This window comes from Pyrgilauda ruficollis, unplaced genomic scaffold (genome assembly GCF_017590135.1).
Source record: "Pyrgilauda ruficollis isolate IOZ18807 unplaced genomic scaffold, ASM1759013v1 scaffold3, whole genome shotgun sequence".
NCBI lineage: Eukaryota > Metazoa > Chordata > Aves > Passeriformes > Passeridae > Pyrgilauda > Pyrgilauda ruficollis.
Genome location: NW_024524377.1, coordinates 24,085,336 through 24,103,504, shown reverse-complemented (window position 1 = coordinate 24,103,504; position 18,169 = coordinate 24,085,336). Strand labels below are relative to the sequence as shown.

At 40.1% G+C, this 18,169-nt stretch overlaps 1 protein-coding gene across 3 annotated transcripts in view; it reads left to right on the top strand.

Moving 5' to 3' along the window:
• The window catches only part of PLEKHM3 (pleckstrin homology domain containing M3), a 90,991-nt gene that overhangs the window by 60,370 nt on the left and 12,452 nt on the right, over positions 1 to 18,169 (top strand). For 2 of the 3 annotated variants that reach the window (XM_041473003.1, XM_041473002.1), the window contains 2 exons: positions 1,180 to 1,337; positions 11,207 to 17,600. In XM_041473003.1, the coding sequence (XP_041328937.1) occupies positions 1,180 to 1,337; positions 11,207 to 11,384 (336 nt within the window). In that variant the 3' untranslated portion in view covers positions 11,385 to 17,600. Of the gene's footprint in view, positions 1 to 1,179; positions 1,338 to 11,206; positions 17,601 to 18,169 lie in introns of those variants that run through there. The other variant, XR_005955572.1, reaches the window with a different exon arrangement.

The window sequence follows — 18,169 nt, the reverse complement described above, 5'->3', positions numbered from 1 at the left end:
TTCTTTGTGTTGATATCTCTGTTTTCTCTAGATTTGGTTCCACCTAACCCAAATTACTAGTGGTGTGTTACCATATTTAGGGAAGGAGCGCCTGAACTGAATGTGACACTCATTTAAGTGTAAAACTCCCCACTCTTGGGTTCCAGGGCACAGCCCCATGCAACTCTTCAGTCAGCAATTACTGCATTCTTTTTCCTTTTTACGAGAGGTTGTTATCAAATCCCATGACACATTTCTATCACTAATCTGGCAAGCTGCCATTCAGACCACAGGAAGCCCAGAAGAGAAGAATATACACTTAGGGCCTTATTCCATCTTCATTCTTCCCTTCAGCAGCAGAATTCCTTAAAGTCTCTAGAAGTTTGATCTGAATGGAAAGTATTTTGCCTGAATAGCACCCCTTATTGAGACATTGTCTGCAAGTCACAAATTTAGATGAGTGTTGTGGTTTAAGGTTTGGTCATTTTTTCCACACCAACATGAGGAGTGCTAATCACTTCTCATGGTCTAGCAGGATTCTCTGGGACTTCTTGATTTGAGAGCTGGACACTAAAGGGGGAAAAAAAACCAAAAAACCCAACAAGCTCCTCTTCAAGACTTTACCTAAGAAGTTATTTATTTTGGCAAGGAGCAGAACATTATATTTGAATGGTTCTCAGTGGGAAACACAGTCCTACTAAAGGACTAAAGCCAGGGCTCTATTTACAAAATGTGTGCAAAACCTTGTACTTTGAAGGAAAAGAAACAACCAAAACAGTGATATGTGCGTAAAAAAGTAAGAAGAAGTGAAAATTCTAAGGCAGTATTCATAGCTTTCAGAGATAATGTGGAAGCCTTAGACTTATTTCCTATTTACTTCTTTGTGCCTTATTGTATGAATGCATTGCTGTACTTAAAATGACTACTAATATTTTGTTATTGCCATGTAGAGATTTACAAATAGATAGTAGTTTTCATGTTTAGATCATTGCTGTTTCAATGACAACTATTTCATGGAACTATAATTATTGGGAAGTAACTTTCCTCTTGTTTTAACGAACAGCATGTACCTACATTTCTGTAGTAATAAGTATTGTCTGTCTTTCAGGTCATTCTGGTTATTTCTGGTATTGTCTCAGTCCTACAGGTCATTCTGGTTATTTCTGGGGGGTTTCATTCAGTATTGAATTCTCATTCCAGGTCATTGAAGGAAAGCTGGCTCCTTTCCTGGGGAAGGTGATCAAATTTGCCACCTCTCATGTGTACAGCTGCAGCCTTTGTAGCCAAAAGGGTTTCATCTGTGAGATTTGCAACAATGGAGAAATCCTTTACCCCTTTGAGGACATTTCTACAAGCAGGTACTCCAATGTGGTAATGTCAGTCATACATTTGTTTTGAGTGTTAAAGCCTGGAGGATTATCAGCCTCGTGACTTTTTATCTAAATAATTAGGGACTAGATTCCACTAATGCACATTTCTGGGTAGCTACAGTAGATCACTGCTCCAGGGAGGCCACCATGGACAAATGTGGGAACAAATGAGAAGTGCTGCTTCCCAAGATTCTGTAAGTCTCAGAACAGCTGTTCAGAAAGGGAAGAGCTCACAGTATCATCACACTGTGTGATTTATCCAAAGCTCTTCTGAGTTTGCAAAGTGTCCTGAAAAGCCAAATTACTTTTCTGGAGTGTTCACAGACATCTTTCTGTTCTCTGGTATCACTAGACTCATAATGTACAGGGATTATCCCTTATAAAACAAGAACCATCCATTCTGAAGTGTCTTCCCCATGAAATGTTATGGCCAGTTCTCTGCTCTGTCTGCTTGTTCCTCTGTGCCTGTGTATGCAAGATTTTTAGGTTTTTTTCAATGATATTGCTATTCTCAGGTGGCAGCAAAGTAAGTGTATGTGAGTCCTAAACTAAACAAAAAACCCCTTTATTTTAGATCATGTAGAGTACTTGATGCCAGGTCAGGCACAGGAGTCACATGGGAATCCTAGAAGCAAAATGCAGGAAACCAAAGCAGACTTGGCAACACAGCAGTGTTACTACTCTTTTTCAGTAGTGTCTTGGATTTTGAATAAAGGAGATACACTTTCTTCCACCCTTAACAGAAAGATAGTACATCTGACAGCACAGCATTCATCCACAGATAAGTTGGTTTTTTTTTTGGCTGTTTCAAATACAGTTGTTGTAATTTGTTGTCCAAAGTGTTCATTTGAAAGGGCTAAAAAACAAGGACCCACGTTTGGAAACAATCAGGAGCAGCCTATTAAAAGGGTTTGTTAAGAATCTGGTTCCCTTGTATGCACAAAGATGTTAAATTACAAGTAACCAAGGACTACTCTTAAGGGATTTTCAGTCTGATCTGAGTTTCAAAGGTTGTTTGCACATTGTTTTTCCAGAGTCTTATTCTAAAAAATATATTGACAAAGCAGTGGATAAAAGCCAAACAAGGTATGTGGCTGAGTTTATAAACAGTTTTTAAGAAAGAATGCATCTAGGTGCATGGTGAGATAGGCTGTGTTAAAAGACAGACTAAGATGGCATAAAACGTAAGATGTCTGTGGAGACTGCATAATAGGTGATTGAAGATATTCCCAAAAGATTAATGAGAGTTGTGAAAGAACATTTGGGAATACAAGTTTACATTAAAATTTTATTTGTCTGGGGAATTTTTGGTCACAAAACCATTATTGGCTGTATATTTTTTCCCTGCCCTTCAGCTGAGATCAGACATACCTTGCAATTACAGAGTTCAAAACCCTCTGGAATCAAATAGAATTTGTCAGCAATTCAAGCCAACAGAAGCTGCTCTAGCTCCTGTGTTTATGTGAGTTGGAAGCCAGAAAGGACTTGTGTTCATGTTCACAAATGTGAAGTTATGGTTGATGTCATGCCAAAGACAGCAGTCTTTGTTAATGGTTTTAATTAAAACACAATCAGCATGAAAGGTTCTCCAATATTTATCTTTCTTATTTCATCATTCTGCTTACTCCTTTTGTATTCCTTATAACTAAACCTTGTTTTTATCCCCAGCATTTTCTGTTTCCCTTCCTAGTTAGTTTTCTCATTACTACACATGCACCTATGTGGAACTCACCAGATTATTTCAGTTCCATATTTTTGCTCTGGAGGCAAGTTATGCCTATGGAGGAGCTTTTACAGTAAAGCTACTGTGCAGCTCCATCAGCTCCAAAGCAGCGAGGGAGAAGGCCAGGTGGAGGAATTTTGTGTTTGTTTCCATCTCTTGAAGATGAGAGAGGTTTCTGAACTAGGTGTACTGACCACTACAAGACAAGGTAAGGTGAGGAGACCAGTTAGAAATAGAGGGATGTACAGAGTAACCTGTAGCAAATGGAATGGCAAGTCATAAAAGGTCTATGTGAAGACTTGCAATTATACCTGAAAATTCTGATGTGTTCAGAATTTTTCATTGTCAGTTGTCATACAGAGCTCTGAGTAAAACAGCTCAGATTTGTGATTTAGTTGTACTATTCTGAGTCCACAGTGTACAGAGATAATTGACTACAACTCCCTTTTCTCCATCCTTGTTTTCTGGAATTGCTATGTACAGCACAGTATTCATATTTTGTTCACAATAGTGGACTGCCAGGTACCCTGGCTGATGCTGGTGAGTTCAGGAGGAAAGAGCTGTTGAACTCTGAAGACCACGTTTTTCTTTTTGCGTTTTGAATGTTTGTTCACTTTTGAGCTATTAACTCTACCAGCAAGCTGGGCTGTTAGGTTAGAAATATTCAAAAGCGGGTGCATGACATCTTTTACAAACTTCAGCTCTTTGCTGCATGTTTGAAAAGTGAAGCCTGCTTTTGTGCATGTGTGTATGTATATATGTATGTCTGTGTTGAGCTGGTATTTGGATTTTTGGCTACCTCCCATACCTTTCTTGCTCTTTGGAGAGGAGAGTGACAGCTGTCAGAGTGGCCATTACAATTCCAAGGTGGTTCATTTGGCTGTTAACTTTCCATCCTCGTGGTCTCTTAGGTCAGCTTTGAGGTGAAGAGATTGTTTCTCTCCAAAATATTCTCAGCAGTTTCTGGCACAGTGTTCAGTAGGAATTTATGAAGGATGGGTATTCTTTAGATAGATACAGCTGAGAGAAAAAGAGGGCCCCTCTTGAGGGCTGGAGTTTCTCTTTGGTCTGGTTATTTGCTTGAGAGTCATTTTTGTCAGTCCTTGGGCAAACAGAGTGAATACCTGGTTATGCACTCCTCAGGGTTTGAATACACATATATTACATACCCTTCTCTCACTAATCAGTGTGACACATTCCTTTGTTGGCAAACGGTTCCAAAACAAACACAATCAGTTCACTTAATTAGCGGGTCTGTGGGCTGTGCTTGGCAGGCTCTTTACATCCTGCTCAACAATGCAGCGCAACAGTTTGCTGCCTTGAATGTAAGGGTGGGCTCACAAAGTCATAAGCTTTCTAATGATACGTCCTTTCTCTGGCTGTTCTTGGGAGGTGGCCATTCTGCACAGATCTTAATGAAAGCTGTGATTCAGTAGTTAAACAATTTCTTTAAAATTGTCCCATCCTTTTGATGCCTCTTCCAGTCAGTTTGATTCTTCTGTCCCTTATTTCCCTCTTTTCTATCTCACCCATATTTATATAACACTTAATCAAGGTTCTTTCAAAATTTCACAATTTCACCTTGTTTTCGAAGGCCTTTAAATAATGAGAACTATTTAAAGCCTCTTGAATTAATTGCACATTTCACAGACCAAATTTGCAGCTAATGTAAACTCTGAGAGCTCTGCTTTTGCTGGAGTTCTGGCAGCTTAAACAAACTGAAATACTATTGTATTTCTTGGGCTAAATTTGCCCCGGGCTTAAATTTAGTGAGTAAACATATAAAATTATCATATTATATCACTTATTTTATATTTACAGGTGTTGTGCAATGACTTCAAATATCCTTGACTGTAAATTGGCTTGTTAGAGCTATCCTTATCCATTAGCAAGCAGGCACTTCCCCTCAAGTTGCTGATTTTGCTTGTTCTTCACTAATGTGGGGAAGAGGTTTTGTTTCTTTCTCCTAAAATTAAAAAAAGACCCAACAACCAAACAACGGAAGTGAAGTCTGGGTAGTGATGCTGTTGTCTGTAGTAGTGGCTGTATTTGTTTTATAACTTAGAACAATTTTTAACAATTTTCAAATCTTAAGGAATACTGAGAAAATTACCTTTGGAATGAGAATAGAATTTATTAAAACATGTTTTCTGTCCCATCAGATAATTAAGCAATCATGGTTATGATTAAGATTATGTTACCCATTTAATAAAGTTTTGGTCTTGCCTGTCATCATCCTAATGATTACTTTCACAGGCAATTAAATTTGTTGTGTTTTGCTGGTAAAGTTACTTGCTTGTTAAGAACAATTTAATCCATTCCTTTCCTTTTATGTGCTGACTGTAGATGTATGTGAACCATGGAGAGTTGGTCTTTTGTGTTCATATTCATTTATCAAGGCTAAACTGTTTTCACTTTAAGTTAATTTGTTCTGCTGATCAGTTAAGACATGTAGACCTTTTAAGATGCAAACCAGAAGGCCCAAGTTTAAAATAGACGTGCCACAGAACAGACTTGACTGTATCAACCAGCTTGGATGCCTCCATAATCTTTGGCCACCATCCTGATAAGACCTGTGAATGTAGTTTGCACATAGTGACAAGGCCTACTAAAGGCTCTGGGGCTGTGCAAGCTTACTGTGTTATGGATGCTGTGTCACTGGGAAAATGCAACTTTGAGCATTTGGGAGAATGTTGAAAATAGATGTTAGGTGGAGAGACTGAAATATGCAGTACATAGTATTTGCAGGAAATACCTTGGCACAAGTCAAAGGCATCACTCAAAGTACATCATTTTCCCTCTTGCTTTCATTGGTTTGTCTTTTGCTAGAAAGCCTTCCCCAGGCTCACCTGAGTTGTGCCAGTAGTTTAGTACCTAATTTTTGAAAGAGTTTAGCTTATCAGATGCTGATAGATAGTTCAAAGCACTCTGAAATGATCTGCTCAGCACTTCTTCGAGGAAATGTAGACACCTAAGTAGATGTTAAGTTCTCTTGGTAATTTAATTTCACCTGAATATGTCAGAACTGATCAAAATCTTCTCGCCCAGATTGTCTTATTTTTGTTTGTGCAGGGTAGCACAGTAATATTATCTGGAAGATGTAAACAGAAAACAATAAAGTATACCAGTTTTTTCATCAAGTATTGTCTTTTGCAACTGAATTAGCTTTAGAGGTTGGTTTTACTTGCCTCATGTCACAGTGGTTTTTAACTAGAATGTTCAGTCAATGTCATATTAGTGCCAACTTCCTTCCATTCGTTTACCATGTGGGCATCCCTCCCTAGGCAGGCTACTTGCATTGGTTCCTAGGCAACTGGAATAATATTGCTGCACGTGTGTGTCAGGCATTGATTGCCTTTGGGGCTTTTTTTGTGTTGTAAGTGAACACAGGCCAGTCCTTTTTCCTTTTCTTTGTGTTCTGCTAAAGGCTCAGGGTTTGAAGGGCCTGTCTATGATATTCACAGCTGAGCAATTCCGAAATGCCTGCAGACAGGCACATGTGTATAGTGTGGGATGGTAATCATGCTGGAATCCCCAGCCAGGGCTTTACTTCAGCCAGTGTGGTTTGCTCTTTGGGGCTTTTTAATAGCCAAGTTACAGGTGGTTTAGTGTTTTGGGTGCCTGGTGAATGTTTAGCATCATCTAAGGAAAACATAATGAATAATACCATTTAATCCTGCTTTTACTCTTCATGGCAGGAACGAAGAAACTGAAGAGTTTATGCATTAAGGGTTCAGCCCTAAATCAAATCCTTGCTGAAATTTCTTTCAAGGGATTACTCACTTGACCAAACGTGTGCAAGGTCTGTCACAAAGGAAGCAAGTTTTTAAAATGAAAAAATGAAAGCTAATATATAAAATTACAAAGAAAGGGTGGTGGGTGAATATGGCACTGCAATGAGACAGGGGAGCTCTTTGCCCTTCTCAGCTCTTGCTAGGAGCCGGTGGCTGACCTTGAGCAAGCCAGTTCACTTCTCACCTATTGTGAGGTGGGAATGGTGCTGTATCTGTACAGCCAGCCCCTGTGCATGGCACTGAAGGTATCCTAATAAACCTTGGTGGTTCCAGCAGCTTCATCCCACCTTTATATCAGTCACATTGGTAAGTCTGTCAACCAGTATGGTTCCTTTGAGACAAAAACCTGGCTTTCAGATGACATCCTGGGCCACCTGTTGTTCATCTCTGCTTCATTTTTGTCTGTTTAAGGTGAAAGGACTTTGGGGCCTCTTTGTGCTGTACCCTCCACTTCAGGCACCTGATTCTGCTCAGGGGCACTTAATAGTGGTGCAGTACAGGGGATAAATATGAGCATAATCAATTGGTTATGCAGCATCTAGAATTACTTGAGCTATAGTCCTGGGAAAAATAGATGGGAAGCATGAAAAGAACACGCCAGAATTTGCAATTTACGAAATATTGATATTTTTCAAATGCCCAGACTTAATGGGAGACAGTAACTTTGTCATTTCCTCAGCATACAAGGAATGATTATATGCTTTTAATGTAGAAAGCCTTTTCTTTTGTCACTAGTGATGATAATAATAAGAGCATTGTAATGACTTTCTGGCTGTGGAGAGCTTTGCCCTTTCTCTTACACTTTCCAGTGCAATAGAAACTAATTAGAGAACTGAATTATTCTCTGCATTTTTTTATTCCATACAAGTAAAAAATCCTTAAAACATAAAACACCCCCTGAAGTCTCAACAGAAATTGAGTTAGGTCAGGAAAGAGGAAAAAAAAAAAAAAGAAAACACCAAAACAGAGAGGAAGCTATTTCAGCTGCCTTCTTAGAAGACTGCAAGTCTGTGTGAAAACAACATGCAGTGTTCACTAAGTCTTCAAATACTGTTTGAAAAATAGCAAGATGCTATTAATGTGCAGTGTCACAATATCATTCATTAAAGAAAGAAACATGAAAGGCCTGAATGGCTATGGGCTCATCAGCTTATTATCAGTGGTGAATAGCATTCTCACAAAGGATGTAGGGACTTTTTGGCCTCTAGACAAAGAATAAGTCAGGATTCAGAAATAGCACCTGAACTGTGAATTACCTATGACAACAACAAGGGTTAAGGGAAAGATAAGTAGGTGTGAACTATTAAGTGAGCCTTTCATAGGCTACAAAATATATTTTATTTCTCCAGAGAAATAAAATAATTTTAATATACTGAGGCTTGAAAACAACAAAAGACCCTATGAAATTCACATGTGGAGATAAAATTAGATCTCAGAATTAACTAGGAAGCAATCTGTTTGTAATATTCTGAAAAGGAATACAATGTTGGAGGTTTTGGTATCACTGTAATGCAGTGAGGTTAGAAATGGTCAACCAGTTGGCATTCCAGGGCCAGTTAGGATTGACTGCATTTGATATGAGGAAGAGCAGAGCTGTGTAGGTAGCTAGGGGTAGTATAGCTCCACCACTTTAACAGGAGTGACTTGCCAGTTGCACAAAGGCAGGGCAAGATCAGCATTGCCCCCCTGCCCTGGTGACTTTGGCAGTGAGGGGGACACAAGCATGCAGTGAAGACTGAAATGGGTGTCCTCTCTACTTGTTCCTGTGCAGCTTTGTTCTCCAGCTCAGAGCACCATTCCTCTAGGCTGCTGCTTTGTTGTCATTTGGACCCCTTGACTGGGCCCAGTCTTCACCAGAGAAGGCAGAAAATAGGTCTTCAGAACAGCGGTCAGGGGGCACCACAATAAACCCACGATGGCAGCAGTGGTGCCACTGCAGGGACTGTGAGATCAGGGCTGGCTGTTAGCTCTGCCTCTGCTTAGTGCCTGACAGTGTGGGGTCCTGGGCACAGCTTCAGCTACTGCACCAGCTCTAATGAATAACAGTTCAGACAGTTTTTCTCTCTGTTTTGATTTTAAGCGATGGGAAAAAAGTTTGTTAATCTTTTCCACTGACCTTATTTCTGAAAAATGAATTCATATTAATTTGAACACCATCAATCTTTGTTTGCTCTGCTGATGGCCTTTGACTTGAGAGACCAGGTGTGCTGGCTCCTCTCTCATCCTGCTCAATCCATTTCAGCAGTAATTTCTGATACATTCTGTCATTTCCATGCATGCTGTAGAGAAATATTGGGCTAGCATAGGGGGTGGTAATGTGAGAGCACAAAATTACTCTCCTCATCAATCATTACCCTCTAGCAACTTCCAGGGCACTGTAAACTGCTGACTAACAAGGGAGAATTAGCTTGATAAAATCACCATTAGCGTCAGTTGAGAGTGGTGTAAAGTTTTAAAGACACTGCTGTCTTCTGTCTCTTCTTTGCCCATTAGTGTGTCTGTTTGTGGAGATCCCAACCCAGCAAAGCACGTAAGCACACTTAATGGAAGGCAGATCAGTAATCCCAAAGAAATCAGTGGGATATGAGTCCTCATGTGCATGTGTGTGCTTCAGTGGATAAGGGCAATAACACACTTTCTGAGCACAGAAATTGTAAATATCTCTGCATGTGCCAGTTTCTTGATGCAAAACCAGATTTAGACTGTAGCTGGACTGAGAAATTCAACAGTCAAGTTTTACTGCAAGAGAGCATGGAAGCCAGTAGATATACTGCTTTATACTTAGCCTTGTTCAGCTGCTTTTTCTTACTCATATTTAGCACTTTATGCTAGTTAGAAATGTGCCTCCTTAAATCTCTGCACAGCCTTCTTAAAGCTCTGCAGTTATTAAAATTTACACCATGTTTGGACCCATGTATAAAACTTCAAGTGCAGCCAGACCAGGAACAGTTTTTTTAAAAGTTACAGGTGAGATGCAGCCAATATAGCTAACAGGTTGTGTTAGCTTATGGACTTCTCTCAGTATTGTCAGACCACATGCCTTATGGCTTCTCACTTTCTGGGGGTTTCTTTCTTCACGTTCTTAATTTTTCTTCACAGTCTTGAAGACAAGAACCTTATTTCTATGAAAAATAGGTTCAAAGCACACCAACAAAAAACCCCACTAAAGTTATAATAATGGGCACTTGGATTCTTACATAGTCATTTGACTACAATAGCTACAAGAAAGGGAAAAAAAGTGCAAGGCATTTCAAGATGTGCTACAGAATCACCAAGGGTGAACAACACCCATTGTTTGTGTTTCAGGATTACTCTGAAGTTTCATGTTTTGTTGATTTTATTATTTGATTATCCAACTTAAATCTAAGACTTTTTACCTCTGACAGTCCTCCTTTTACTTTTTCCTTTGGTTACAAAGCTGTAGTGACAACTCATCACTACAGACAGATATTTGCATTGAAAGGCTGAGAGTGTCCAACTGTTGAGTTGTAGCCCACTCATGATGACCAGATATTTCACTGCTCAACATCCATCTGCATCTGGGGCTTGATCTGCTGTGACATTAAGTTCATTGCCTCACAATGCCCCAAAAGTAAACCAGTCATCTTGTTTGAGCAGTTGATTTGTTTGAAGTCCAAATGTCACATTTGAGAACAGAATATCACAGCTTTGAATGCCAGAAGCATAGCTCAATGTATTGATCAATTGATCAACATAGATCCGTTGTGTTCATCTAGTCTAGTCTTCCACAGGACACACGGCAGACAACATCATTTACCTCTGTTTCATTTTTACTTTCAAAATGACAGTTCTGCTGTTGAAGTGGACTGTTCTTTACTCTTTCCAGAACAGCTGACCACTGGAGCTTCAATGAGAAATATGTCATATCATGGCTGTTGCAAATCCCAATCTGTTTCTGCAAATGCTGAAATATACTTTATTGGAAAATAATATAGTCACACCTCATTTACAAACAAAGCAAGACTTGTCTTTCATAAAACAAAGTTGGTGGCTTTTCAGTGATATACCTGAATACTAGTTACTAAGAAGATAAGTATTAATCCTTCTAAAAACTTGTCTGTGAAGCAGAAGTGCTGGGACAGATTCTCAGCAACTGCAAAATGAATGCACATCAATTTATTTTAGTGCTCCTGAGCTTTACACCGGCAGAGGTGTGGCCATACCAGTGTCTTTTACAACGCCACTCTAAGGAAGCATAATGTTCTTTGAGCTCCAAGAACGATGTCAAGGAATAACTACTGCCCACAGCCCACGTGAAGCCCGTTGCATGCTCTGGTCCTGTGTTGTGACTCAATTTTGACACTCATTTGTGTTTGCAGGTGTGAAAGCTGTGGTGCTGTCTTCCACTCTGAGTGCAAAGTGAAGGCTGTACCATGCCCCAGGTGTGTGCGTAAAGAATTGCAGAAGAAGCAGAAATCCTTCTGGAGGCAACTGAATATGGACGAGAACTTCGAAGAGTCTTGCAACATGTTTGAATTGTCGTATCAGAACACATGAGGTCCTTAAGGCAGTGGCCAGCCTGAAGAGAATCCCTCTCCCAGCTGTCAGCTCAAGCAAATTCTCTGCTTAGACAGGCAGAAATTGTTTTGAAAAATACCTGACCTTCTTAATCTGTGAAATAAGAGCTGCCAAAGTGGCCATAAAGCCTTGTTGGCTTTGAAATACCAATGGCTAAACTGCATTGAAGTCCAGCCTTTAGCTCTCATACAAAATGTGGTTTATGAGAAATGCTTTAGGATTAGCTAATTAAGTACCCAATTTTCTTTTCCACCTCTGGAGAACACGTTATCTCAAGGTAGAAAATATTTGCTGCCATGACTGCATTATTTTTTATGTTGTTCACTTAGAGTTGATGAATAATTTACTTATTTATGTGTATTATTTATTTATTAGTAGCCTTGGCAGGGGTTCTGGTGAGGTGTTTCACAGAACCCAATAGAGCAGGAATTATTTTAAATCCACTGTCTTCTTCTGATATGGACATGTGGTTCCATTTCCTCATGTTTTCAGAGAACTATCTTAAAGGATCAGTGCATTCACATTTTAAAGGATCTCCCATTAAACCTTATTCAGGGTGCTTGCAAACATAAGACACAGAATAATTCCTTCAGTTATGTTTATATATTTATAACCACCCCAGTGAACTACTCCATATTCAGATAACCATGGGACTTACTACTCTTTTTGTTCAGGCTGGAAATATCAGTTAAGCTCTGTCACTGAAGTCCTTTGAGATTTGTGCTGGTTACTCTTGATTTATGGGAGGCGATGTCCTTGTCTGTAGTAACATGATGTTGGTTCTTCTCCTTCCAGTCTGAAACTTTAGGGCATTTTAAGTGTTCACATTGGTTTTCTTTTTCTTTCCTGAAGTTTACTTCAAATGTTTTTCTAATCTGAGCCTGTTAAATTGATAGTCAGGAAAGTGGTCTTGCCCATTTTAGTTAGCAAATACCTCCAAAATTGTGAAACACTACTTTGCTGTTTTCATATGCAGCTTGTGTCCTGCATTCTCTCTGACCTCCGAGGCGTTTATAGTTCTGTAATGACTTTCATGGTGGACAGTGAAGTTCCTCGAGGTATGATTCTGCTTCACACACCTGGAACACAGGGAAGTATAAAACACAGTGAATTATTTTGTAAAGGGAAGTCCATGATGAATTTAACTTGGGAGGTGTGTGTCATTACTGGCAGTATGTTTAATTCATGGCGAGTTCACTTCCAATGAGCAGTTAGATTGTCTTCCCCCCATTTCACATTCCTGACTCTTTTCCACACCCTGCAGTGATCTGTGTATTACATACCTATGAAAGCATTCATATACACACACACACATCTATATATAGAAAGTAAATATGGTTTCAGAAGAATAATGCCAGTTGCATGTGTATTTTTCCTCTCCTCTCACATAGGTTTGTGAAAATATGGAATACTGATTTTTGCTTCCTATATAATCTACAGACTGTTGTATTCAAGGCAGAAAGCAGTTTTGATTGTTGAAGCATCTCACTAATTGCTGAAGTATTTTAAATGAAAGAACAGGGTACGTCATGCTTACATTAAAAGGTGAAATGCTACAATGAGTTACCTTGTACTGGAATATAAGTGGTTATCTTTTCCAGCCTCCAGTCAAAGCAAAAAGTAGCTTTTTCAAATTTGAGTGCAACTACTATATATATATATATATAGAAGCATGTTTATATCTATATACATTAGACAACCAGTGCCTTTCTTTTGCAGAAATCCTTCTTTCATTGGGATTCTTTAGAAGGAAGTGAGGGTTTTTCCATGTGCTTGGCAAAGTGTTGTAGGGATTCCCATACTTAGTAAACCTGGTGAATCATGCACCTTTGTCACTAAAATGAATAATTCCCATACACAATGGTGTCTCTGTCTCAGCTCACTGTTCCTCATGTGAAATGAGTTGCTTTTGGCTATCACCCTTAAAGGTATAATGTTCCTTGCAAATCCATTCCCATGCAAAGAATTCCCTGTGTGTTCAGAAATGCAAACACTGGGGAAGTATTGTGGAATTAGTCAGGCAAACAGGAACTGCACTGGTACTGGCTGAATAAACAGAACGCTCCCATGTTTTTCAGCTTATGTCACTACAATTACTGCTGTGGCAAAGCCAGTAGCTCTGAAGCTGTCAGCATCTGGCAGGTACTATTTTGAATTATCTGTAGACATAATGTTAGGTCATTAAAGAAAAAATGGTGATGTTTTTTGTATCATCGTGCTCTGGTATTCATAGTACCTCCCAGTGCTTGTTCATGTCCAGCTCAGTTTGGAGAAGGCTGCTTAAGTGCACTGTCAAAAACCATGTGGAGTCAAGGAATCAAGGTTCAGACATTGCAAAATATTACTTACTTTGACAGATGTCCTATCTCCAAAGTACCAGTCATGTGGGTGGTTAGATATTGGAATTGAATGCTAGAATAACAACATACACAGCATTGGAGTTGCTCTGGGTTTGTACAGGTACTACAGAACAGTTTCTTTGCTAACAGAGATTTAAAGGATAAAAAAGTATAATGTTGGCAAAACTGCTGAAATTAGTAATGGGTCTGAAACCACTGCCATTACAAATGACATAGAGCAAGAGCATGTTGTTATATTCTGTCAGTGCCCAGAGCTTTATGTAAAAGGATACTGTACAATACAGATCATGCTATTTGTTTTAAAATCCAGTGTTGCTGTAAACCAGCTAGTTCCTAAAATGAGTAGACATTCATTTCTACTTTGGAAAAGTGATACAGCTTCACAGTAGCTCTAGGAGCAGGCTGTAATGTGAAAGATGATGTCCTCTCAGGGATGCCTAGCTCCTATCCAAAACCAGTTACTCTTTATGAATGGGTAAGATAAGTATTCTGTCACCAATTTTTGTAAGCATAAAGAATGGCTTAGTCCTGCCCTCAGTTGGTTTTCTTGCAGGAGCCATCTGCAAGCAGAAGCCTCAGCCTGGGGTTCTGCAGGTGGTTTGGGTTTCAGACAGCGCTGTACCCTCACATAGTTGTCTCTGCTGTATGACCAGTGCTCTGTGCTGGTCCCCACTGCTACTGTCTGCCCATTCTGCAGCCCACAGCCTGCACGTGGCTCTGCTCTGCAGATTTCTGGATGAGCATCAGCTGGGAAAGTTCCTGGGGGCTTTGCAGGTTGCACGACTCTGCCCGCACCCTCCGCCCACCCCAGGTGAAATTATGCATTAGTACTTCAGTCTTGTCCTACCCACGCGTGAAATAAATTTGAATGATGCCATTTCATTGTGAATCAAGAATAAAATATGCTGTTTGTCTTCTTCAAAGAAAAGATGTTTTCATAACTGACTAAGAAGGAATTGATCTGTAATCCAGTTACTGCTTTTGCTTTGTACAGAACTTGTTGTCAGTGTAAAAATAGGATGCTTAACTGCAGTGGACCATGGCTTCACTCTCTACAGGTACTTACACTTGTTAGTCTGATATTATTTTAATCTAGGACACTATTGAGACCCTTATTCAAGTTTCTCTTCCTCTTTCCTTTAATGGCAAGATGGGCCTACTTAGGGGATGCAAACTGCAGCTCTTTTTGTATTATCAATCTATAAAAAGATAAATTTGTATTTCTTGTGTAGGAATCCTCCTACTGCTTTTCTTGGTTTTTGTCTGTCTTATGTGGTGGAAAATGATGTGTTCCTGATGTGACGAAATATCTTGGCTGGCACATGCCAATATGAGCTCACTGCTGGGATCCATAGGAATTTTTAGGTATGAGGGAAGGTACTCTTCTGAGAGGAATTTAAGTTTTTTGTAGTACTGCACAGGCTCTGATGGCCCTGTTAGGAATAAATCATCAGGGTATCTCTAGAGCTCCTCTTGTCAAGGCTTCTCTTATTATTAGGATAGTGTGTGTATTATAATAGATTGATAATAATGTCTGGAAAGATTTTTTAAACTAGCAGAGAATGTCTGTTTACAATGAAATGGGGAAGCTGCCCAGCTGAATTTTGCTTTTTCCTTGTAGATCAGAAGCCACTGAGTTTCCTGAGCTTCCCAAAGGTCACTGCCTGGATTGCAGCTGACTGTTGATCTGTATAAAAAAAAAGTAATTTAATAATCATTATAATCTTCTATTTTTTTTTTCCTGCCACTGAGTTGCAAGCCAGTCTCCCGTCTCTCTCCACTGTCTCTGTCGCTCTCCTTACTCGCAGTACTGAGCCTATAGCCAGGCTTGGAGCTTCATAGGTCATTGTGTTGCTTTTGAACCAGTTGAGTCCAGTCATTCTCTCCTTTGTAATTTGCCTTCCAATTTTCCCTTCCCAGTAGGAGTGCCTTTACAGTACAGTATATTAGTGTCTCTCTTCCTGTTTTGGATTTCCTGATTGCATCTGCTGTTGTATTAACTTGTAGACTTAAACTGAAACGCTTCTGTGGCTGGGCCTGCTCTTTTGCAGGAGCAGCTGAGTAAATCAGTTTGCTTGTTCTGCCCTCATGAAGTTAGCTCTACAGGCTTCATGTACCAGCTCTGAAGACACCAAGCTGTGTGGGAACTCCTCATTTTTGCTCATTTTGGTGCCTTAAATTTTGAGAAGTGAATGATTTTTTTAGAAATGCTCTGCCATGATGCAGTGTGTTTGGCATTGGAGCTTAAAATCCTTGCTTGTAACAGTTTCCATCGTGCTAGGAACGGTAACCATAAAATTTGTTTACTGTCTATGCTTTGTGAGGCCATTGTGAGAGAGGATAGCATGGAGATGGTGTTGGTTCTTATTAAGTGTATTTTTGAGACTTGCTGGGCTGCTTAGCCTGAGATGCAGTTGTGCAAGACCTCCAGAAACCGTGCATATATAATAATGTCAGGTACAGAGAAGTAAAACAGGGTCAGGTCACATGCAGTTTTGCTCCTCCTGGAACCCCTGGCCAGTCCACACAATGCAGCCATGGACTCCCATACCAAGCCCCCTGCTCGCTTGCACAGCTGGGTCCAGTGCTGTGGGAGTGAAGGTGTTCCTCAAAGCTCAATTTTAATGCAGCCTGCCTCCCTGAAGGCTGACCCAGCGAGGGTTTGGTCAGCCTCACCTTAGAGGGTTAATCCACTGAAATTTTAGCAGTATTTGCTAATGTATGTGGCATGTGTCAGCCTGGGGCACAAGCCCATACTGCCTGTGATTTTGTAAGTCCACATTTGACAGCAGTAGCAGGAATCCCCTTAACAGCAGTGGCGCTGTTACTGCATTTTGGCAGTACAGTGAGGAGACAGCCTGGATAACAATGTGCAAAGTCCTTCTTTACTTGAAAACCCTGGTGTGACCGTGATGGCTTGAGTCATATGTTAAAATGCCAATTTCACCCAAATTCCTTAGGGTGACCATTAATCCAAATTGCAAATGTGCCACTTGTGGTCAGCATCAGAGATATCTAGATGTGGAGAGCTATCAACTGTCTAGGACCAATGTGTATTAGACTTTGTGCACAAGTGGCTCAATTATTTATTTATTCCTGTCTAATCCACATGTTAAACCATTATGAATCCTTGAATACACAGCATTGTTTTGGTGGAAAAAGGATTTCTTTCAGTTTGCTTATGCACTTGTCCACCAAGTTGATTTTGCTTAAACTAAACTGTGCTTTCAGTTTTAATTTTTAAGTAATACCTGTGATACCAAGTTACCTTACATGAGTCCCTGCTATACTTGAGGTAAGCAAAAGTAAATTCATGAGCAAAATGTGTGTTTCATAGGTATTAAGTGATAAAGGCAGCTTCCAAATCAACTTTAGTTCAGTCAATGCAGCTAAAAGCCAGGGAAAGCCTGGTGTGAGCAGCAGAGCACAGTGGCTGATGTGGTCCCTGGGCTTTCCTTCCTGCCAGAGCACCAGCTCACCTGCACCACTTACATGAATTTTAGCATTGCTGGCAGTGCACCCTGAGTTTTTGGAATACCCTTATGTGTTTATGCTACTGTGTTAACTTATTTGCAACATTGTAATATGTGTTTCATTGTTTGCATTGTTGGTTTGGTTTTTTACTTTTGACAAGGATATTTTTTTAAATTATCTGCAACTACTGGGCAATAGTCTTAATTTATTATTGATGTGTAATGATGTTATAATTTAAATCCATTGAGTTGAATTGCTTGTTGACACTTGAGCAGGGTTTATTTGGGTTCACTTGTGACTGCATCGGAGCACCAGTCCCTCCTGTATAAAGGCAACTCTCAATAAACACTAAAAAATGTTACTCGTCCTTTTGAATTTGCCTTCTGGTGGATACTGTACCATGGGTAGGGCAAGCTCTGAAAGAGTGATAGTTTCCTTAGAAATGCTTCTCTGCTGGTTAAAGTCTTCTGAAACTAAGAAAATATGATAGTTCCTGTTCCCAGATCTTAGCCACGAGGGCCTCTGGAAGTACCGTTGATGTCTGCATCAGGCTCTGGGGGTTTGGATTCCCAGTTAAATCTTGCGTTTTTGGAAAGCCACAAATTCCTAGATTTTTGATGGTGCTGACCCCTGCCACAAGCTCCCAGGGGAGCTTACTGTGGCTTTGAGGCACAGAAAACAGAGCTCTTGGAAACAGAGCTCCTGGGAGGCTTGCAGCAGGCAGCTGTTTACTGTGTGGCTGCCACGTGTCCTCTGCCAGGAGGGTCCAAGGTCAGGGCCTTGAACTCTAAGTAAGGGAGGCATCTCCCAGGTGGACTGAGGGGCTGGAAGGGCAGGATTTTGCCCATGTTATGAGGGTTCTCATACCTATGGATGTAGGAGCAGGTAAGATTCTTGTTCTTCTTGGTTGTTTCTTCCAGTGCACCAGCT